This window comes from Triplophysa rosa, linkage group LG21, assembly GCF_024868665.1.
Source record: "Triplophysa rosa linkage group LG21, Trosa_1v2, whole genome shotgun sequence".
Lineage (NCBI taxonomy): Eukaryota > Metazoa > Chordata > Actinopteri > Cypriniformes > Nemacheilidae > Triplophysa > Triplophysa rosa.
The window spans coordinates 10,801,895-10,825,941 of NC_079910.1; the positions used below are offsets into that span (position 1 = coordinate 10,801,895).

At 38.4% G+C, this 24,047-nt stretch overlaps 1 protein-coding gene across 9 annotated transcripts in view; it reads right to left on the reverse strand.

Moving 5' to 3' along the window:
- arhgef10lb (Rho guanine nucleotide exchange factor (GEF) 10-like b) overlaps positions 1-24,047 on the reverse strand; it is a 28,529-nt gene that overhangs the window by 2,630 nt on the left and 1,852 nt on the right. For 4 of the 9 annotated variants that reach the window (XM_057362959.1, XM_057362961.1, XM_057362958.1 and 1 more), the window contains exons 2-26: positions 23,289-23,354; positions 20,821-21,126; positions 20,706-20,733; positions 20,173-20,246; positions 19,948-20,013; positions 18,082-18,210; positions 17,387-17,520; positions 16,570-16,683; positions 15,917-16,025; positions 15,529-15,632; positions 15,137-15,214; positions 14,825-15,004; positions 14,163-14,279; positions 13,498-13,590; positions 12,671-12,841; positions 11,098-11,243; positions 10,380-10,552; positions 9,360-9,475; positions 8,201-8,328; positions 7,522-7,622; positions 7,279-7,400; positions 3,019-3,105; positions 2,054-2,274; positions 1,594-1,751; positions 864-1,006 (exon numbers count right to left, since the gene is read on the reverse strand). In XM_057362959.1, the coding sequence (XP_057218942.1) occupies positions 864-1,006; positions 1,594-1,751; positions 2,054-2,274; positions 3,019-3,105; positions 7,279-7,400; positions 7,522-7,622; positions 8,201-8,328; positions 9,360-9,475; positions 10,380-10,552; positions 11,098-11,243; positions 12,671-12,841; positions 13,498-13,590; positions 14,163-14,279; positions 14,825-15,004; positions 15,137-15,214; positions 15,529-15,632; positions 15,917-16,025; positions 16,570-16,683; positions 17,387-17,520; positions 18,082-18,210; positions 19,948-20,013; positions 20,173-20,246; positions 20,706-20,733; positions 20,821-21,126; positions 23,289-23,325 (3,135 nt within the window). In that variant the 5' untranslated portion in view covers positions 23,326-23,354. Of the gene's footprint in view, positions 1-863; positions 1,007-1,593; positions 1,752-2,053; positions 2,275-3,018; positions 3,106-7,278; positions 7,401-7,521; positions 7,623-8,200; positions 8,329-9,359; positions 9,476-10,379; positions 10,553-11,097; positions 11,244-12,670; positions 12,842-13,497; positions 13,591-14,162; positions 14,280-14,824; positions 15,005-15,136; positions 15,215-15,528; positions 15,633-15,916; positions 16,026-16,569; positions 16,684-17,386; positions 17,521-18,081; positions 18,211-19,947; positions 20,014-20,172; positions 20,247-20,705; positions 20,734-20,820; positions 21,127-23,288; positions 23,355-23,933; positions 24,020-24,047 lie in introns of all 9 variants that reach the window. The other 5 variants (XM_057362962.1, XM_057362960.1, XM_057362964.1 and 2 more) reach the window with 4 other exon arrangements.

A 24,047-nucleotide genomic window follows, 5' to 3' on the forward strand; every position in this document is an offset into this window, starting at 1 on the left:
CTATCCTTTCCAGCAGACCTTCTTCTCTTTGACTTACATGGTTTCATAGGACGCACGCGCCTGGCCCGAACATCCAGTCTGTGTTGTTTGGTAATTTATTTTATATTTAATTTATATTAATATTTGATTCTATATGAATTGTATAAAATAAATTAAAACTAGTCAACAGTTATTGATTCTTTGCGGAGGTCTACCGGAAGATAAGTTTGGGCCACATAGCGTTTGTTTATGTTGTTGCCACTAAAACCATCTCTATATATTCAGGTGTAATCCACTATTGACTCGTCCATATGCGCATCCACCGACCTCCTTATCTTCTAGTTAAACTTTCAACTTCCAGAGCTGAATTTAATCCTGATATTAAGCATCAGGGAGGCAGGAGGGAGGGCGTGTTCCTCGCGGCAAAATAGAGAGGTTGGCTCAGCTGTCAGAAGTGATCAAAGGCTAAGGCCCTAACATGCTGTTGGGCTTCCACGGGGAGGATACCTTTTATGTGCGGCTTAAGATGCACTCGCATAATGCATCTAGCACGTCGTCTTTGTAGCTAAACAAAACATAGAACTCTGAAATAAAACAACCAACCGATGTCCTGATCAATCTGTCATCAGAGAAGGATCGTCACTCCAGAGCGCAAGTTCATTTTACAGATTCTAATTAAAGATTATGAGGGTTCATACTGTAAATAAAAAATTACCCACACTGATAAATCATTCATAATAACTGCAATAATCTATAAAAAATAAGAAATGTCAGTTGACATGATGTCACTTCATGGTGATTTTAAAGGACAGGAATCACATTCAAGGGGATTGAACTTTAATAAATTTCTCAATGGAGAAGCATCTAATGTCTGTGATATATACCTGAGTCCTGAGAGAGGAGCCCTCGATGACAGAGACCTGGTTGGCGCAGCTGGCCCACACACACTCGTCTATTCGCAGGAGTTTGAGGACCGGAGCGTACCCAATAACTACATGTCTGCACGAGTCTGGATCCCATAACCCATCTGGAAACACAAATTATGTTGGATTTAGACATTCTATTGAAACTGGCTAATATTAACACATTTATGTCCCAGTCTGTGAAAGCCCAGCTAAAGTTATTTGATTAATTTACTGTTTTCTATGTAAAATCATCCCACATAATGTAAAGAACATTCTGTGAAAATATAACTACGCAGTAAAATCGCCCGTGTTAAAAAAGGTCAAATTAACACTCACGGTGTATACTGTATATAATCCACACTCTCAAAGTGTGGATTATATATACACTGGGAGAGTTAATTTGACCTTTTTTAACACTGGCGATTTTACTGTGTATGACATCTTTAATATTGTCTGAGTAAACCCATGTTAAAGATTGTAGTCATAGTGAAATTATTGGTTGATATCAAACTTTGATGCTTCTTTAGATTAGATGATGAGACTCACAAGCAGGGTCACATAGTTTCTTTCTATTGACAATAAACCAATAAATGAATAGAATTTTGGGTAATAATTTCCAATTAAAACCTAACATATATTTTTTAACTAAATTAAATGATTTTTTATCTAATTGAATGTAAAAATCATAATCCCACTTTTGAAAAATTACCTCCACTCTTCCTGCTGTAAACTGCAATTTTTCCATGACTTAATCCAGCAAAGAGATAATTGGTGGAGTGTTTCAGGCACAGAACCGGACAGCCCTCTGGGTTACAGAATGTTAGAAGACACTGAGCAGCAGTGTCCACACTTCCATAAACTAGAATGCTGATAAAAACAAACACAAATTCAGAAACTTGTCCCTACTAGAGGGAACGAGGCAAAATCTGGATGAAACCAACAATGAAATGATTAGAATTATTGCAGACCAAGACTATTTGACTCCAGTCTTGGAGGGCCGGTGTCCTGCTGGTGAGTTTTGTTCCAACCCTAATCAAACACACCACCTGCAGACCTTGAATTAACTTTAGGTGTGTTTGATTAATGTTAAAGCTAAACTCCGCAGGACACCGGCCCTCCAGGACCGGAGTTAAATAATCCTATTCCAGCACACATTCTCATGCACTCACTTGCCATCCTGTAATCCCACACAGATGGTGTTGCCAATCTTGGATGGAACTTCAGTGGCCTGTACCTCCTGCTCCTGCTCCTCATCAGTGCTGGGCTCTGTGATGTACTCCAAACAAAGCACAGAAGAACCGAGAGAGAAACTCTTAACCGAGCGTGGAGTGGGTCTGTTAAGAGAGAAAATTTCCACTTGCCCGTGAGAGTCATCGCCCCCGCTCGCCACCTGCTCCGTGGAAGAGACAACAAATGGAAAGGAACATGTGAAACGGGACATCCAAGGCCTGAATTTAACGGCATGGCCCTCTGAGAAGCTGCAGGCGAAAAAAACTGCCACGAGATAAATAATTTATAGAACGTCTTTTGATGTGGAATACTTGATGTTTGTTTCTAGAGCAGTTCAAACGACTTTGGAGAAACTTGTAATCCTGCTTTCCCTTTCTTTTAAATGTCGATCAAACAATTCAAAGAGTGTGGGTTTGTTTTGTGGAGCTTTTGCTCACAAACCTCAGGTGTTTGATAAAGTCTAAGAAAGAAGAAAGCAACGAGAAAAATCATAGAAAATTCTATTTTCATGTAAGATTTGTGATTTAGCAAGATTGCGGAACGCCTGAGAGGCATTGTACATTGATGATGCAAATAAATATCTTGTCATGAAATTCTTGCTACTAACCAAAAGGTTGGAGGTTCAAAAGGAGTGATTTAAAAAGTATCTGTAATAAGTATTGACTACTTACATGCCATGCAGTTAAATATCTATGAATTTTGCTTTTTCTAATACACACGTGAGAAGCTGACTATTCAGATGTTTCTACAGTAGGTGATCTGAGAGTTTCAGAGGTGATGAAGCGAAGGAGATGATCCACAACAGGTGCGTCAGAGATGTTCAGAGATGTTGTGTTCCTCCACCAAATGGGAGACATATTTAAAAGAATAGAGAGAAGTTCTCATTGTGTGAAAGTGCACCTACCCAGAGGTAGCCCTGAGGCAAGGATGTGCTGGCTGCAGAGAATCCAAGCAGAGCACACTGAACCGGGTTATAAAGACCGGCCTGTAACTGAAAGAACAAGATGGAGATTATAGTCAAGCTCTTATGAATCAACTTCATACAACCCTGTTATGTATTAGAGTTATTACTGCATTACACAATACAATGCACTCAACACATTATGCAAATCTGCTACACGTAAAAACGTTTCTATAACCTGCTTACTGTGTTAATGGAATTTTTGGCTCCAAAACATGACCATTAAACTACTGCAACAGAATAAAAAACAGTGTTTTAAAAATGTTACATTTTAAAAGTTTAAACTTATTTACTATTTCCCTTATTTTGGATGTCCTTCTGAAACCTTGTATGTCCAAATTAGTCTTTTCAGGAAATGGAAAAAAACACTGAACTTTTTCAATGATTGCATACTGTTTGTCAAAGTTTAATACTTTTTATTGGTTAGATATTTGTGATAAACATAAAGGGTGACTAGTATTAGTGATTTATGGCAAAAAAATAAAAATCACGAAATATGGAGATACGAGGTTTCAGAAGGACAGCAGCAATATTGTTATTATAAATTAATATAAATAATATATTTATTACAAAAAGAATATAAGAAATTGATGGATTTTTGGCATCCGATCCTACAATAGGAAAAAGCATCCAGCACATTAACTCAGGAAGGCTACGTTTAAGCTAATAAGGTTGTATTTGTTAATGCATTAGCTAACATGGACTAAAACTGAACAATATTTCTACATTACTTAAAGGGATAGTTCACCCAAAAATAAAGATACTGTCATCATTTATTCACCCTTTTGTCATTTCAAGCCTGTATGACTTTCTTTCTTCTGCAGAACACAAAAGAAGATATTTTGAAGAATGTTGTGAACTGGCCCCCATTCACTTGCACTTGTTTTGTGTCCATACAATAGAAGTGAATGGGGGCCAGTGCTGTTCGGTTACCAACTTTCTTCAAAATATATTCTTTCATGTTCTGACGAAGAAATAAAATCATAAAGGTTTGAAATGACAAGAGGGTGAGTAAATAATGACAACATTTTTATTTTGGGGTGATCTATCACTTTAATGCACAGTAAACAAACATAAACAAGTGTATGGAATGAACTAACATTAACTAAATTAATCAATAAAAATTGCTCATTGTTAGTTCATGTTAGCTAATGCCTTTACTTAACAAATACAACCATTTTGTAAAGTGTTACCATTAACTCTTAATATTACGGTGTATGGTTTCAGTGTCTGTGTTCTGGCAGCTGTGGCGATGCTGATACGTTCTGGGTTACTGCATACAGTATCTAACATGACAGGTGATCACAGCCAACAGCTGGCTTGGAAAGAGAGATAAAGGAACTGAATTGATTGAAGGGTACTTTGGCTCAGATTAGACAAACATAAGGTTATTACAAACTCATTTCCTTCCACATTTAATTTATGCACAACACCGCCAAGCTATTATTTCAGGTTTAATCATCAGCAGCCCGTATGTTTAGTGACAAACCACCCCTGCCTACACTGTGTTCATCTTAATGAAGGGCACACAGCTTGCCACAGCAAGAAATTACAAGTCTGTTTGATCATCATAATACAATTACAGCTCATGAGTAACAAAGAATTCAAATTAGAAGCAATACTAAAATGTTTGTGCATTTTTAAAGGGGTTTGTTCAACATAAGGGTGTTTATATGTGTTATTTTATAATACAACAGTGAGTCATGAGTCATTTTCAATTCATTTCATTTTTCAATGATGTAGTGATAATATGCAAACATACAGTACAGTATATCTGTTCCCAGGCCAGATCAGGATTTACAAACCTATCAATCACCTCAAAATGTGAATGGCTGCATATTTCTTAGATTTGTCCTTTGAGATTTATCTTTAGCAATGGCCAATAAAATACAGCTACAAACTTAAAAAATGACAGGATGTTCTTTCTTTTTACATTGACATCCCTCAAAAATGTTTTATCTTAATCTAAATGCTGAATCACCCACAGCGAAATTATTACATATGCAAATGAATCCATTAAATTGACATGACAGATTAGCCTGTAGCACAGCTCCATAGTTAAAGGATGACCTGTTTAGATGAAACAGTGCGTATTGTGTATGAGGAGGCAATTGCGTGGGAATGGCAGGCTGCTTTAGTTCCTCTCCTGCTGTGAGCCTGGTGCTCGGCGCTCTGATGTGCAAAACTTACTGCAACTGTCTCTTCCCGGATACGCATGGTGGGAACGAGACCCCCGTTTCATCTTAAGCAATCTACTGGGGCCAAGGATTTTATTCACATTTCCATCCATGCAAAAAACAGGCGGAATATTTAATATGCACATGAATCAGCCCATTGGAATTGTTTATACAAGGTTCTGTGTCACAAATTTTGCGCTGCTCCATCATGTAACTCCAATCCTTGAAACTGAAGTGTTGATGAGTTTGTTAAAAGACAGAAGTTTCTTAATGACCTTACAACAGATGTGAAGATTTGTATTTTCTTATCTCATGTTGTGTTTTATGCGCTGGAAATACGGGGGTGGTTGGGGCTCAGTGAAAAGACAGAGTTTAGACCCAGACACATTTGTCTCATGGGTGAAAAACTTCACATCAGATAAGTACCTGCTTGTCTGTTCCTGCATCCAGGCAGCGATTCTGCAAATCTTTAATCTGCGGTAACGAAGATATTTTCTGCCACGCTTTTGGCTTCAAACATTCTTTACAAAAAGTGAAGCTTTCCCACCATGAGACAGAGCAAGTTTAACTAGCTTACTATTTAAGGATTTCTTCTGATTTTCTACTGTATATTTGCTTGTGTGTATAAATATAAGCATAGACACTATGCATAGGCTTCCCATGTATACCGTATCTCTTATGAAATAAGCAAACCATTCGGTCTGTTCCACTTTGGACTTTCTTTTGCAAATAGGGATCTTCTCCATTATTCATGACCTACTTAATCTATTTGCTTGCAGTTTTGCCTGCAATGCTTTGGATGAAATTGTGCAGAGAGAAGCAAACCAATTTATTTACAACTCAGGTGATGTGGAACTAAACGTCCATGATCAAATTCGATGTACTTCCAGAGGGCACAACACCAACCAAGAAAATGCCATTTTGATTAATGAAAACGCCAAGAACTGGTTTGTTAGGGTATGTTCAGGATCAATGAGGAAAGATGGATGACTGAATGGAAATGTTAGCTATTCAATTCAAAGTGAAGACACCCTGGCTCTTGGCATAAAGTACTACAGATAACGCTAGAGACTATATATAGTCTTCATTCTAAATCCTGTGCCTGCGTTGAACAATGTATCCTAAGGCTCCAGCCGTATAACTTCAAAGCAGAACACATCCCAGGCAAACAAAACATCCACTGTCAAGACTGTTAGGAAAGACATCGAAACACGAGAGACTCTGACATTTTCGCTATTGTTCACTGACGCTATTGTTCTCTATGGAACGCACATACGTAATTGTGTTTCTGGCATTCAGGTGATGCTGGTTTGCTCTTGTTATGTGAATGTGGGTAGACAGAATCCTTTTATAGCTCTCAAGTAACTGAAACGAAACCATTTGAACCCAAACCGCTACTACATGCACCATGAGAAGATGTTTGGAGTCATTCATCTTTTGTGACAACATGCCCCAGTGGTGCATAGGAAAATACCAACAAAAATAAATTGCACTTTTGGCCACTATGCAGCAGTTGTCTTCTATCAATACAACGCATTATGAATGTGCCAATACATACTGACTGAAGCTCATTTTAATATTCAAAATTATTCCTGATATACGATTAGATCACAAATAGCCGATAGCCGAGATTGAGCACAGAGATGGAACAGTTCAGGGTGTATCAAGACTAACAGGAGTCCATAGTACTCATAGGTACTATAATAGAGAACCATCAGTATACAGAAGGTCTGCACTGAATATATAAACTACCGTGGATCAAAAGTACAAAACAGACCAGAAGGTGCACAACTGCAATGCAGTCAAAAGAAAATATCAAAGCTATATGTAATTGTAAGGAGAGCCATGTTATTTGATTTAGACACAGACACCAAACTCATAAAAACACTTCACATACAGCACATTAAAAGTTAAGGAAGCTGGCCAAAGTGAAATAAACTTATAGACAACAGTCTAGAACGTATAGCTTGTTCCTCAGCTCAGTCTCATTCAGAGTAAACCAATGCAAAACACTCTAGGGAGTTACCTTCAGATCTTGTGCTTTCGGTGTAAATACAGGCACCCGGCAGGCCAGTAATGGGCACCAGAATGGAGGTTTAGTCTTTTCATCATCCTCTACACACACCCAGCCAGGCGTGTTCTCCTCTCCTACATGAATAGTAATAAGTTTACGGTCAATGAAACACAACACCTAAAACTAGCACACTTATACACTTAGGAGTGAACAATGTATGCCTACAGTAACTCATTTCTAAAAGGCCATACTTACTCAGGGCAATTTTGGCCAGATGCAGACGGTTGACCCAGGAGATTTTGCTAACTGGACTGGGTGTACTGAAGACCACTGTGAAACTGACCGGACGACCAGACCTGTTAAAATATATAACATACACTCAATCTGAGAAGGATTAAATGTCTCTAAGGTCCACACATGACTTCTGATAGTATGTATTGATTTCTTTGTGTCTGTCAAAATAGCTAGTGTCAGCTTTTAAACTATTATTTACGAGTGCAATAGGATACTCAATGCGGACAAAACTGCGGGGCGTGACTTGATTTTGTCTTCGGGAACTGATTGGCTTGCACTTACAAGTTATTACATTTTGACAAAAAACTACTAAGACAAACATTTTTATCATTTCATCTGTTGAATCACGCGCAATAAGCGCAAAAAAAGTGCATTAAGAAAGCAAATAAGGTGCATTTTGATGACAAGGTGGCAATTTAGACCATCATTCTCTATAGAGGCACAATAGAGCCTTTAACCAAAAAAGTGACTGATCCGCAAGTCATTTGGGTGTATAGGGTGTCAGAATAAACATAATTTTCTGGTACAAGCCTGATGAAATGGATGAACTGTCACGCCTACGCACATCAGAAAGGAATTTAATATACTGCTTTATTTTATAGCCCATGCCCGCTGGCATCAGTGTGCAGTTGGCTCTTACTTGTCAGGCTTGCCAGGAACCATCAGCCGTAGACGGCACTTGTTGGCACACTGGATCTCGTCTTCTTTGATGCGGATGAGCCTCTGAAGAGCCATGCACCAGTCCTGGCCCACCGTCGTGTTGAGATTCTGTACACGCACACAGGCACATTCACCAGAGACAGTTGTCAGATTGACAAAGTGCTGGTTACTGAACTTAGTGACCTGCTTTTAAGCAACACCACATAATTTAAGTGAGAGAGCAAAGCGATGGGAAGGAAATCATTTGTTGGAGTGTCAGATATTGATGGAGAGGTGGGTGGAATGACCGATATAAAATAAAAAAATAAAGAGACCATTCCAAATGTTCTTTTAATCAGCATTTCTAGATGTATTATGGCCATTTCAGTTCAGTGTCTGTTTAATTTCAACAAAATCAAACATCAGGAGTGAAATAAAGTCATCCAACAGCAATGTGAAAGACTGACAGCATGATAAGACACATGAAAACTGTTGTCACATCAAATACATGTACAAATATTACTGTTGTATTGCTTAAAAGTGAATATGAACTTGTTTTCTTTGCCGTATTTGAGGTCTGAAAAATTCAGAGCATCTTTTCTGTTATTTTGACATGTTTCTCAAGTTAAATAAATGCAAATAGAAGCAATTTTGTTATTTGAAATCTGGTAGAAATATTGTTAGTAGTTCACAGAATGAAACAAAAATGATAATTTATGAATACTAATAAACTATTAATAGTAAATTCAGATTTTTTTTAAAAATGGTGTTATCTTATGTTCTGTGGTGATATATATATTATATTATAAAATGATACCGTATAATTTAAAAAATAATTTAAATTTAAAAAATGAAACCGGATTTTGCAAAATGGTCTATTCATAATGGTGTATACTGAATACAGACTATAGCATTAGACTATGCAGTATTGCAATTGTTTTATAATCTAATGACTAAAATACTTAATCACATTTGATTTTTTCCTTTTTTAATTTTATGGACACGAATAAGGTAAGATTAAGGTATTAAGGCAAGATTAAGGTATAAGATGCTTAACAAAGCATAATAATGCACAGTATCCATAAGCACATTTCTACTGTCGTACACTACATACTGTCATACCGCCCCACCCTAAAGCTGTGGATCATTAGGGATTTTACCTGGTAAGATCCCTGCAGGGTGCCGACTAACAACGTGACATCCTCCACCACTGACAGATCATGCTGTAGCTCCTGCAGATCCTGATACAGCCGGGGAGGTCCCAGAAACAGCTTTCCTGAACCAACAGCATTTCCATTTTAATCACTACTCATATTTACATTAAAGCAATTTGGGTCTGAAATAGTGCGCCTGCAGCAAACTCCTGCAGCGGAATGTCCTGTTCATCTAATGCTGTAATTCCGTGCAGTAACTGCATCACGTTGAAATCCAAACCCAAACTCAGTGGGAAAAAAGTTGCGGATGCAAAAATGATCAGACAAAAAGTCATCCAAGGATATTTGGTAGATCTTATTAATTTGACTCTCTGACAGTGAGCATATATTTCCCCTGCTGGAGGATATGAGCTGGGATTTGCTTTGAGACCCGCAGAGGCGAAAGGTCTTCTGAACAAGATGAAGGCTGTGCGCATATTAGTTCTGGGACCAGAGGTTTGTGAAAGGTAAAGCTGGCTTAAATGTGAGAAAATGGAATTTGTGTGTTTACCAGTGTTCGAGATCGGGTTGAAATCTATACATAGGATTTACAACAGGATTAATTTTAATACTATATGAACCTGGTGGGAAATATACATCTTTTCTCACCAGCCACACTGGCTGCAATGCAGAATGTTACCAGATATCGTTTTATTTAAAATGTATAACTCGACATATATGAAACTGAACTGAATGCTTTTCACCTTTGAAAATTTTTGTATTAAAGTGATAGTTCAGCCAAAAATAAAAATTCTATCAAATTCAAAACCTATTTGACTTTCTTTCTTCTGCAGAACACAAAAGAAAATATTTTAAAAAATGTTGGTAACCGAACCACAGCAGTACCCATTCACTTGAATTGGTTTTGTGTCCATACAATAGAAGTGAATGTGTACCGTCATACAGGTTTGAAATGACAAGAGGGTGAGTATATATATTGACAGAATTTTCATTTTTGGGTGAACTATATCCCTTTAACATACCAACCTTGATTGTTGGTGGAACTCAAGCGTTTGCTGCCGCTCTGCTGGTAGACGTTGTCTTTGCGCTGGGGCGTCTCCTGGCCCACCTCCACCACCTGAACCTGCAGCAGGGGGGCGGTCCACTTAACTGCATATTTTGGACCAACAGGGACCAGGCTGCTGATATCTGGGGGGCCCCTGATTATACAACCAGAAACTGCTTTAAGAATGCAGGGCAAAGTCAAACTGGCAATTACACGTAATATGCGATTCAAGAACTTCTGAATGATAGTGACGAATCAGACAGGCAATTAGGTCTTTGTGATCAGACGGATTCCCAGGGAGCCTTACACCCCCTACTGAGATTTTAGGAAATTGCTATTTATGTATTCCTCTGTTGTGCATGAGCTACATTGAAAACAGTTGGATGAGATTGAGGAGCGCCAGAGAACTTTGAAGCATCTGTGAAATCATCCTGATTTAGTGTCTTTGAAAACAGCGTGACGCAGTGAAAAGCGTTGCCAAATTGAAGAATGTTACCTTAGCTCGTCTAAGATGTTATCAATGCCTGTTTCAATGTATCTACGTATCAACCATAAGAGGGTTAACAAGGAGGATAAGAAGACAATGACAACTTTAATCCATAAAACATGAGATCAGGTTTTCTAGAGCAGTTAACTGATTTATAATTATACATCAGTATTAAGGCCATTTTTTGTTTTTGGATGTGCAGAGATACTTACTTTAAATTCATGTTTGCACAGACGAGCATGTCATTCAGGAGAAAGACTTTACGTTCCTTGGACTTGAGGACTTGACCCTTCTCACCGTAGACCGTCTCAATCAATGTTTCGCACAGAATCAACTGCTTTTGTTCTGAGCTCAGCTGCTGTTAAAAAATAAAATAAAAAAGGTGAATACATCCTGACATAACACTTGCATCACCTGTCTATACATCTGTCCGAACTCCTAATATGAGGAGACTTTGAGGTAAGTGTCTTTAATCATCCTCCTTTAAATAATTTCATTGCCAGCTGTAATATCCTGGAATGTATCAACTGCATAGCAGAACAAATCTACAGAGGTTAGACCGATGTAACCTCTGGGATTGGAAAACAGGTAGCAGTCGCTTATTAGCATTTGCACATTCAGTGTTCTCTGTGTAGTGCAGCTGTTGAGGGAAATAAGAGCACTCTAGTGGGAACAGTGGGTATAATATAGATTACATCTGACAAAGATACTGACTGATAGCAGAACTTCACCAGCACGTAACCTAATAAAGCCAGACGGCTTGTACTGTCTAATTTAAATGCTGCATCAGCAGAGCCATTGAAGAACATTTACTAAAGGTTAATACGCTTAAAAGGTTATAAATAATCAAATCAACAGGGAATTGCTCAAAGTTTTTTCTTTGGTGACATTTTAGATTAAAAATGATGTTTTGAGAAAAATTGGACACACCAGTGAGTGCAACACATCACTCACCACTATTTTTTGTTTTTCATCAAGAGACACTTAAAGGGCTAGTTCACCCCAAAATCCCTCATGTCATTCCTAACCTGCATGACTTTCTTTCTTCTGCGGAACAAAAAAGATATTTTGAAGAACGTTGGTAATCAAAAAAAGGTCCCCCTTGACTTCCATGATATGGACACAAAATCAGAGAGACGTTTCTCAAAATAGCTCCTTTTTTGTTTCACAGAGGAAGTTTTGTATGTCTTCGCTGTCCTTCTGAACCCTTGGATGTCCAAATTCGCTGTTTTTCAGGAAATAGAAAAAACACTGTATTTTGTAATTGATTAAATACTGTGTTGTCAAAGTTGACAACCCCAAACATAAAAGGTAACTAATAATAATGATTTATGGCAAAAATAAAAATCACGAAACAAGCTTTCAGAAGGACAGCAGCGATATATACATGTAAACATATGCATAAACATGCACACATGCAGGTTTTGAACAACATGGGCATAAATAAATCAGGAAATGTATGTGTTTTCAACCCTAGGAAGTAAACTAACATATACTGTATAGTAGATGGATTCAAAGCTAATAGAAATTGACTAAAACCCACAAATTCCCATTTTGATTTTATGGGACATCGATTATGGGACACCCTAACCCTAACCCACTCTGAAGACTTTTATTGACAACATGCCATCCTGGCAAGGAAACTTCTTTGTCAAAGAGCTATTTTCAGAAAGAGGAAATGAACTGCACTGGCACAGACAGCTCATGTCCTTCCATCACCAGTTTAATGAAGCTGCAAAGCCAAAACCTTGCGTTTCAGGCCGTGTGTTTGTGCAGTGCTCTGACCTTGCTGAGGCTGCGGTCGCTGATGCTACGAGCGAGCTGCTGGATCTCAGCGAGCTGCTCTGCCAGACGTTTCTGCTCGTTCAGCTTTTCAGCGAGAGTCTCGAGCTCAGTGAGGGCCAGCTGCAGAGGAAGCCTGTCCTGATGCCCCACAGGTGTGTTCTTCAGCATGTCCTGAGCAACACACACATAACTGCATTTGTTTAATCCAGTTCCAGGTCTTGATGATTCCTGTCTGTAGTTTAGTCACAGCTTTAACACTATCTGCAAGCTGGAATTAGTATGAATATGCATCTCCCACATGTAAAGTTTTGCTTGTATTATAACATGAGATGGACTACAGTATATCTTATAAATGAAGGGTTGCATTAAATATTTTACAGCAATTTATTTTATTATTACACGGCAACCGCTATGCCATATTGTGATTATATACACGTTTTAAACTATCAGGCTACTGTATATCAAACCTAAATACACCCATGTGTCCCTGAAAAACCTAAGCCAACAACTGACTATATGCAAATGAAGTTATTGAATGTAAGACTGATCTTACAAAAGAAATGACAGCTTGACAGCAACGTAGGAAAACACAGGCGGCTGTCACCAGGGCATTGGTTTAAACATGTCCCCTGTGCCATCATGTGGTATCATATCATGACATTCATGTAAATGCATTTTGTGTGTGTATTGCTTCACTATCAGACTTACTTTCACTTCTCCACACAGAACAGTCTGAGGAAATGCCACCGAAATAAACAGTTCCTTGTAAAATTCAACTTTTCTTAAGGTCATTTGCTGTTTGTATTTAAAGCTTTCAGAGCACCAACCTGAAGCAGCAGTATGAATTGAGGAAAACGCTGAATCGGTTTGACCATCAGACCATAAAGAGTGATTCTGTCCGCACTCGCAGCCTGTTTCTTCTACAAAACAGAAAAACACAACAACAGGATAATCCCAATATCATCATCCAGCATTTAATTCAGGGTTCACACACTTTTGAGCAATAGATGTTCATGACTTTTCCAAGACCGTTTCAGTTCAGTGAATGCATTAAAATATATTAGGATTAAAAAATTAAAGACTACATCTTTTTGGCTCTGTATGATTTGCTATGAAATATCTATTTGGGAATCTGACCTATTCTGTGTTTAAAGAGAACAATCGGCTCAGAAATCAGGCAAGGCTGTGCATTGCAAGCCAGCTTTAGTCTTGTTTGTAATGCACTCTACACACGCAAAATCTAGTCAGAGTATAGAACGTTGTTATCAAAAATGTTCATGACTTTTAAGATTTACTTGTTTTTTCATTACTTTTCCAGGCCGGTGATAAAAAAATATCCTGATAGTTTCATGCTTCCCATCACTTCCCAGTTCGCACAACAGAACTCAATAACTACATAGTACACGGTACAACCTGAAACAAAAATATCCAGCCAGGTTACAACAAAATCGGAATAAAGCTCCACATGGAAGAGGACTGATAAAAGGTTTACCTTTAGAAACTCCAGGAATGCTGGCTTGGACATACAAGCTTTCTTGATGAGAGCCATTGCATTGGTGAAGTTGTTGACATAATCACTGTACACATCTAGCACCATTGACTTGGAAAACTAGAAAAGAATAAAAAAGGCTCAATTCAGTTTTATATACAAAGTAACACATAACAATTCACGGCTGAGACATGACATGACTTTATATGTACTTTAAGTTCTAAACGATGCTCATCTTTGATGGTACAAACTTTGTTTGACCTACATTCTTATATTCCAAAGTTAATTCACTATTGCTTTAGAATGAACTACGCAACCATCTCAAGCAGAATGTGCTCGGCTGCAGAGGAAATAAGTGGAGTTTAAATAGAACGGCTGACTCCTGATTTTCCATCTGCAAGGGATGATCCCTTAGCACAAAAGGAAAGATCATGATGGAGTTCAAACACTGCACAACCCAATGTTAAAACTAAAATGCCTTCTATTCCACCTTAATATTATTAACAACTAAAAGTAAGGCGTGAACACAGTGGTGCTTTCAAAACATTGTTTGGCCAACCTGTCTCTCAATAGCAATATTGACTCAACCCGAGTAAAGCCTGAGACTGTATGACCAAAGACAGAGAGCATGTGTTTGTAGTAGATGAGAATAACGCTTGACGTACAGAAGCCACAAAGAGGTCTCCAATTGTCTCGGTATTGTCCCATTCCGCTACACGAGAGGTCAACGCTATTTGAAACATGGAGTGGCATTGCAGGATCTCCTTCAGTCTGTAGAAAATGGGTGGGATCTTTTTCAGGTTTAAGATCCGAGGCTCCGCCTCCATTAAAGGCTTCTTGTACTCCTAAAAATATAACACAGATGGTCACTTTTATGTTCATATTTTGTAGCGATGTTATCCAGTCAGCCATTCACAAATGAATACATTTTTATTAAATACAATACAAATGTCAGTTGTCAATATTGTGTTACTAACCAGTAAGATTCTCTTGAGGGAGTCTAAGTAGCTTCTTTCACTCTGGATAATAGAGCCGAGAATATGACGTCTAACAATCTGTGAAATACAAATAACAGAAAATGCAAATATGAAACAAATGTTAACTTAAGTCAAATCAAGGGTTTATACAGTATGTCCAAATAAAATGTGTCCAATAATTTGTCCACTATGTGTAAAGTAAGGCTGAAAGCCAAACACTAAAAATGTTTCTAAACAAATTTGCTTAATACTGCTTTTCCTTTTTTCACATTTTCCAAATATTTATTTACTGAATGAATAATATTTAACCACACCTCTAAGCCCCACATTTTTACATTTTCGTCCCCATAAAAACAACCCCCCCACACACACACACACACACACAAACACACCTGTTGGCTACTAAGCCCCTCTGGCATTGGAGACAGCTGAGGTGGAGGATGCTTCAGTTCCGAAACAGTCACATCCAAATATCCAGAATCATCTTCTGTGTCATCTGCACATTGACAGTAAAAATCACAGCTAGATTCTTTATCCCCGTTGGCATCAAAAATCATTTCAACATCTTCCATCTCTGTTCCATTTAGAGCAACTGTAGCACCGCAATAAAATATGCTGGGATCCTCATATGTACCACACTATTTGTATGCTATTTGTTATATCTATACAGAACGCTTCAGACCATCTACATTTGGTTACTAATATTCACTTCTGCACTGTAACCTACCAGGTGTCAGCACCAGAAACGTACAAGAGGAAATGAGAGTCAAAAAGTCAAACCTGTGCAGTCTTTTTTACTCAGGAAGGACACTTTGCGCATCATGGCTATTTTGGTCTTTTCCAGTCCATCTTTCGTGCCGTTCCTAGCAGCTTTCATGAGCTGTTGAACCTACGGGAGGAGTAGAGAGAGACCGGTTGAGTGGATGAGGACAGTGAGAAACAAAATGAATCAGCTTTAGTGTGGCGATAAAAATAAGAACAAATTAAATCCTGTTTGTGGATCAGTGTGCTCAGCACAAGGTCAAACCCTCAAGGTCCTTCGCAGCGAAACTGCAACACTCGGTGGATTGCAGACGGTTTCATTTTCTATGTTTAAAAAAACACTGTCCATTGAGCAATAGTGGACATAAAGGACTACTTTGAACACTGTTAGCTTAAACGTGTTCCGATATATTGACTGACATGTTTTTTCCACTAAATGTTTTTCACTTAAAATGGGTTAACACAAAGAACACATGTACAAGAGCGTACCTATTTTGTTTTATTAACCTCAAACAGGTCCTACTTAAAAGGAATACATTTAATAAAACTCCCCCCAAAAATCTGTACAATTCCTGTGATGGGGGTTGACATCATCATGGTTATGACACAGAAACACAAAGTTGACATATCCCTTGTTTAATGTCTCAAAACTCTGCCACTGTAAAAAGTACCTTTATGTCATAGCTTTGTTTGAGCTGCCCGACATCTCGAGCCCCTAATCGCATGGCTAGCTCACGCCGGGTCTGGACACAGCGCTGCTTCAGACGCCGCACATCTGGAGAAATCTAAATCCATAACCGCAAAGCCCCGCCCACAGAGAGCAGGGGGTTGAGTTGAGCAAAGAGAAAGAAGGAAGAATAACAGGTGACAAAGAAAGCAAACAATGAGATACGAAACAGACAAATACATTGAGGGGCGTGAGAAGCAGACACACAAGCAGACAGTGATCAAATCAAGGCCAACAAGAAGGAACGAAAGGGAAACATAACAGCGAGCAAGACAGCAAGATGAGAGATTTAGCCTCATGAAGTGTCTGTCTCTGTTTACAGTAGACAAACATCACACTTTTACAGTCCCTCTAATAGTCACACATTAACGCTTAAACAAAACTACCCATGTTCTGACTGAATAAGGTTTTCTGTTAGTCTGATGAAGGCTTTCTGTACCTATTTTATGCATGACGTGCAACATCTGTGGATTAAGACCTGATCCTCTGCATGCATCAATAGACTTTAACTAAGAACAGGAACAGGGTAAAACCAAGCACGTAAAGAGAACTGAAAGAACCCCACTGGAAAAAAAAAACTTTTCCTTTTTTCAGTCGAAGTATGTAGTTTTTGTGCCACATGGGTCTCACCAACCGGAATTGCTAAATTAATCTGTTTAATAAAAGATTACCAGAACAATCCCCTCCACCTGCCATTGGTCTGTCAAACAGATAGCCCCGCCCACTTCCAGCTTAATGATAAATAAACCATGGGTTTGTACCTTATTGCGGGTGGGCTGCTTGGTCTCGCTGTCTGACTGCTCATCATAACTCTCAAACTCGCTGGAACCCCAACTGTTGTATATCAGCCCAGATTCGCCCGACCTCTGCACGTCCTCGTAGATCACATCGTCCTCTGTAACAATAACACAAAGACAAATTTAGGACAGAAGGTGCCAACTGTCAGATGTCTCAAAATGACAACTGCTGCCACAGAAAAGTGTAAAGCTACAAAATGAATGTGAATAGTAAAGAATTTGACAAGAAATGTTTGAGTTCCTATTGCAATCTCTGACTTTGATAGCATTTGAGACATTGTTGACATCTCGTCTGAAACTCTATATGGGATGTGAGACTACCAATGTTTTCTCTTTGCAGATTTGTTTTTTAAAAATGACTTAAAGAGAACATAAAAGAAGATATTTTGAAGAATGTTAGTAACCGTACATCACCAGTACCCATTCACTTCTATTGTATGGGCACAAGACCAATGCAAGTGAATGGGTGTCGGTTACAAACATTTTGGGTGAACTATCACTTTAATTTGCCCTCCATTTTAATTAGCCCTTATCATTTTATTTTATCTCAATGCTGAGAAACAATTAAAATGTCAAAGAGATGTCTAACATTTTATTCCTATGAATGGTGACTTTTGACCTAGATGGTTTGAACATGACACCATTATTCTGACACAAACCCGCATCCGGTGGGGTGATGTTCTCACAAGGCACGTCATCGTAGATGACCTCTGAATGAGCGGGAGGAGTCGTGTTCACCTGCGGCTGCTCTGGAGATGAATCTCCCTCTGACTCAGATACAGGTTTCCCTAGAAAAGAAAAGTCTAGAGACTCATTCATATAGTCACAATAAAAACAAAAGAATAATTGTGTGCTAATCACAGATATGCTTTAGCGCATATAGGTTGAGAAAGGCTTGTCACTAGGTATTCTGACTCATACATTCGACTCAAAGGGAACAAATAAGAGGTGGGATGTGACCTTGAACGGGCTGATAATTATTCATCTGTCTGTTAGCAAGTTGTTGTTGTTTCTGCTTGTAACTGTTTGGTTACAAGCATTCTTCCAAATATCTTTCTCTGTGTTCATCAGAACAAATACATTTATACCGATTTGGAACAACTTGAGGGTGAGTAAATGATGACAACATTTTCATTTTTGGGTGAACTGTTCCTTTAAGTACAAAATGGATTGAGAACTGAAGTGCTAATGAAATTCAGAGACAAACAAATGAAAGCATATTCATAATCCTTTTAACAACAATTTGAGCTGTCATTCTGACAACAACAAAACCAACACATGTCTACATGAATGCTGGATTGACAATACACACACTCGTATACCGTGAGAGTGTAGATGTTTTTTTTCCACCTAATGAGGATTCATGCTGAGTCTCCCGCACAGAAACTTAAAATACCTCAAAGTGACATATTCTTTCATCTCTTTAAGCCCATGAATATCTGCAGGTTAGATCTTGACTACTGTATGAGAGAACTTTATATTTGAGTGGAGATGTAATAAAAAATACATATTTTTTCTGTTTCAAAGTTATATTCTAGGTTGAAGACAAGTAAAGCTTCATTAAAGGGATATAGTTCACCCCAAAATACAAATTCTGTCATTATTTACTCATCCTCTTGTCATTTCAAACCTGTATGACTTTCTTTCTACGGTAGAACACAAAAGATATTTTGAAGAATGTTGGTAACCATTTTTAGGTGAACTGTCCCTTCAATGAACTACAAAGGTTTAGCAGGGAAGGGGAGATGCCAGATACAACACTTATTACCAGTCATGGCACAACAACACACTGTACTGTCATAAATCAATACAAAGAGCTACAGTTGGTCTATCTATAGCCTGAAGCACCAGGCTCAAAATGAAAAATGATTCAGACAGTTTGAATAAACTACTCGACAGGGTTGTCAGTTGTACCTACAGTTTGGTAAAGGACAGGGTTTCCAGCTAATAAAGTCTAATGACATTGCAGCACATGGTTGCACGGCTATTCCTACTATCCTGGGCAGTTTACCTTTATGCAGGCGCAAAGTAAGCTCTGAAACCACACTGAACCATTCCCAAGAGCGAGCCGGTGCTGCACACATTTAACACATCTGCTGTTTAAACAACCAAGAGACACATTCTTGACAGCTGAATTGCTGATCACTTTTTGGCTTTGGTTATCAAAACCCGAACATGCTTAATTTTTTTTATTGAAGATTGCGCAATTTTAGAAAAAGAATTGTGGATGTGCACATCCTCTTGAATTTATCCTTAAATACGATTCATTGTTTGATTCGTGTTTTTATAATCACTTGTTTGCTGATATTTAATTGTTGCAGAATTATTGTGAAAATCTCCACCAACGTCCTCCTGATTTGTTATGTTGAACTAAGTGTGGACATTTGGCACGGGTGGGTCGTTTTCCTCCCCTATGAGTCTGGATTTGATTAGCTGCTGCTATTTTTCAGATCTCCGGTTTCCATGCAGATTTGTGCATTTGACATTAGTGTGGATTTACAGAACGTCCTCCAAAGCCAACAAACCTGTTTTAGCGTGTTTGTCTATAGGTCTCTTCCGAATAGGTGTGTAGAGGCACTCAAAATCTGAACCTGGAAATTATATTAGATTTGTCAGATTCTGGTGTCGTGATAAACTGTCTTAACGGACTCTTGAGTGACATCGTCCAGACAGGCAGAAAGATCGAGCTCAAATGATATTTATAACCGCACGTAAACTATTGACTACATATGGAAGCTAGAGTGTAGTACCTTCATTAATGTCATTTTTTTTCCAAATGTTTGATGGTTCTTCAGGTACTCGAGGCTCGGCTGAGATGGAACTCCTAAAACATCACAAAAATGCAGAAATATTGGAATACTGACCCCTCCATGTTTACTCTTGTGAGTCACTGTTTGCTAATGGTCACATCACAAGGCCACTAGATGTCACTCTAGACAGAGTAATTTGTTGAATAACTAATACATCAAGAACAGTGCCCACATATCAGGCAAATGATCAACCAGAGCTTCCTGAGAGCCAGCAGTAAAAAGGAACATTTCTGTGACAAGGTGCAGACAAATATTTATTCTGACTAAACACCCAGGTTCTGCTAATGCATTTGTGCACCAGTGTGAATACAAAATATAAACATCTTTTATATAAATATTTTTTCATGCACCAAACTCTCTAAATATTTATTTATAAAATTGTTTATTTAAAGAGCTCCGAAATAAAGTTTTCTGAACAGGAATATAAGGATCATAAAATAAGCTGTGCATGTACACAAAGAAATCCTTCTTACCCATCAGGAGACTGTCTGGCTACCATGTCTACAACGAGAAAAGAAAGTCAGTGGTTTTACATACAGAAAAACAAACTCATAAATACAGTCAGATACTAACATATTGCATACTAACCAGGACATGTCACATGCACTTGTGTGGGAATGTCTTGGTCCTCCAGACCAGCAGAGGTCCCTCCATTCATTTCCAGCTGCGTGACACGCTTCATAGATTGACAATAAAGTGCATTTGGGTCTGTGCTCCCTTTAGTGCTCTCTAAATGCTCAGCTTCTACATTAGGAGCTTCTGGTCGTTTTATCTCAACTGTATGATGTTCATCTTCACTGTCATCAAACTCAAACTTCTCCCCAGTTTCTTCATCTTCATCATCCTCATCTTCCTCCTGCTGGGGCATCTGTGTCACACCGCTGACCAACGACTCTGAAATAACACAAAAGGTTGGCTCAATATTGATTATAACGAGAATTTACATTTTCTAAACCAAAGTCAATCAATACTATTGTAATAAGAGTTGCTGTGGTGTTCTAAGTGCTTATTGGTGCTTATTGGTGCATGGCTGTGTGGTTGCTAGGAGGAGGCTACAGTGTATCTATAGGTGGTTGCTAGCGTGTTATGATTAGATTTTAAAAATAGGGAACAAACTTGTATATCTGTTTTCTTTAGTAATGTGTTTGTCAGTGTACTTGCTAAGCCACAATAAGCTCTAGTATTTGTCTACTAAACACTGCATAAATATGTCAGCACACTGACATAATTTAATTTGTAGAAGGAGAAAATATAAAAAAACATCATTACACAAACTGCCAGGCAGCTACATTTGTATTTCTGTTAGTCAAAGAAGAGGCCCAAATACAGTATGTTTTTTCATAACACTAGAGACAAAAGCCCACCTCCTTGTGAGTCATTATTTCTTCAAAACAACACCCAAAAAGTCGGTTGAATGTGCAGATGTGGCCACCCGCCCCATCACCAGAATACTGTTCCAACAAACACAGGCTTAATGCCACGACTCCCTCACTCTCCTAACACAACATACCAGAAACATTGACTCAGTCATTTGCCATACTGATCAAAACAATGTGTTACATGCACCAACAGTGTAAACCTGTGAGCGTGTTTTGAGCTGAATCCACACAGCAATGTACAGACATTGAGACAAATCTATTTCTGAACACTTGAATATATTGTTGTTGAAACACAGCAGTTCTGTATGGAAGCCAAAAGCAAAGGAATAAAGATGACTGAGTGTTCAGAAGTGGACAGAGAAAAACAGACCATGTGATCCACAGGATTACACATGTGACCATATGCTCTCTGCACAGAATATTTAACAGACACTACTTTCACTCGCGTTAAGTGTTGAAGTGTGTTGGGCAAATCAGAGGCACCTTTACATTTGCACCCTTGACTTTTTGGAAGCCAACCAATACCCACCCATGCCCCTAAATCCCCATAAAAACAAAATTACTACAGTCCAACTGACCTTATAAACTGACATCAATCAGTTACTCTTCTCAATATAAACTCACATGATTTTAAACAGCTCCAAAGTTCAACAATCACAGTGCTCAGGTGCCGCACAATATTCAATTTAAGAATGCTAAACAATTTGTTACCCTGTCTCTTGTCATCCCCCTCCTCTCTCCAGCAGATGTAGGAGAACCTCTTAGATCCTGCCAGGTGGATTTTAGGTGACCATAGAAATTGTCTCATGCAAGCGGTCTCCATGACTGCAAGGTGGATGTGTGTCAAGGGCAGGTGGCATATGGAGTTGCTCTGATGCAGCATATGGTCAGCTGCGCTCAGCGCTGCCTAGCCCTCGAGCAGTTTCTCATGCTCTCTGGAGATTAAAAGGGTAATGCCGTATTCCCTCAACCAGGGACACAAGAGTGTCTATTATGTTCCTCCACAGCTCCATTAAGACTCAAGTACTTCATCAACAACAAACCAGACATGTGCTCCTTTATACTCATACTGTACTGGATATTATTAAAGATGTTATAATTAAGGAACTTTTTATAAATGTTATTAGTTACTTTTAAATGAACAACAAGTGATACCACATGAGAAAAACTCTCAACAAGCTGCACGTGTCATTCACACTTTTTCTTTCCCTAAAACATAATAAAATTATGAATTCTGATGAATGTCACGATAAACATAATAATATGATATATTAAATAAATTTGTTGTACATGTGTAACAAAGCGAAATCTGATGTGCCAAGTACCTCCTTGAATCTGTTTGAGCACTCTTGTGGTACACATACTCCTGGCTGGAAATTAAGGTTGAACGGGTTTTTAACATTGTGTACCGCAGTATACCAGGTATAGCAGATGACGTGTGTGTCATTTTAGGCTCTTGTGATTATGTGATTAAGGTTTTTGCTTTGTTTGAAAAAGCGCACCCTAATGTGTCATGAAGAAACCTCCTTTGTTTGGGCCTTGTTTATACCGGAGTGTGTTGGGGGGGTGATGTCACACGCACCTCCTCAAACAATTTGGCAGAGCTACCAACTAACTCATTGTATGACTAAGCACTGGGTTCAGTAAGTTTGTATTTTAATCAAAGTTTGTGCTAACCTTTTTGAGGGGGGGTAAAAGACTGTGGAGATTCCATCAAGTTAGTTTGCAGGCATGTCTTCACACCTGTAAAAGAGAAGAGACTTATGTTACTGCACTGTTAACACAGAAAATGTTACTTTTATGAATGATTGAAATCATCATTTATTGAATACATATGAATATTTTGCATGAACTATGTATTATTCGTAAAAGGACAGTGAGCCACAAAGTGACTAGACTTTATATATAGCCTATTACACTCCATATGTAAATATCATTCATGGCTTTAATTGAAGTTGTCCTCAAGTTGTTAAAGAACATTCCAGATTACTAAAGAAGTCTGTGTGAATTGTTAAATTCCTCAACAATGTGGGGCAAATCCAGGCTTGCTTCCTACAACTACTCCTCCCACATTCACCGGGAAAGACTCTCTGCATGTAGCAAAACACAACTCAACCAAGAGGAACGACTTGGGGGTGACACTGAAAAATGCTCTCAGGAAATATCAGGTTTTCTTAGTGATAGTTCACCGGAAAATGAAAAAATGACTCATCGTCATGTTTCTTTATTTCATATTACTTTTATTCTTCAAGAAGCACCAAAAGGTACTCTCTTAAAGGGACAGTTCACCCAAAAATGAAAATTCTGTCTTCGTTTACTCACCCTCATGTTTTTCCAAATATGTCTTTGTTCTGATGAACACACAGAAAGATATTTGGAAGAATGCTTAAAACCAAACAGTTCTTGTTCTGTTGAACACAAAAGAAGATATTTTGA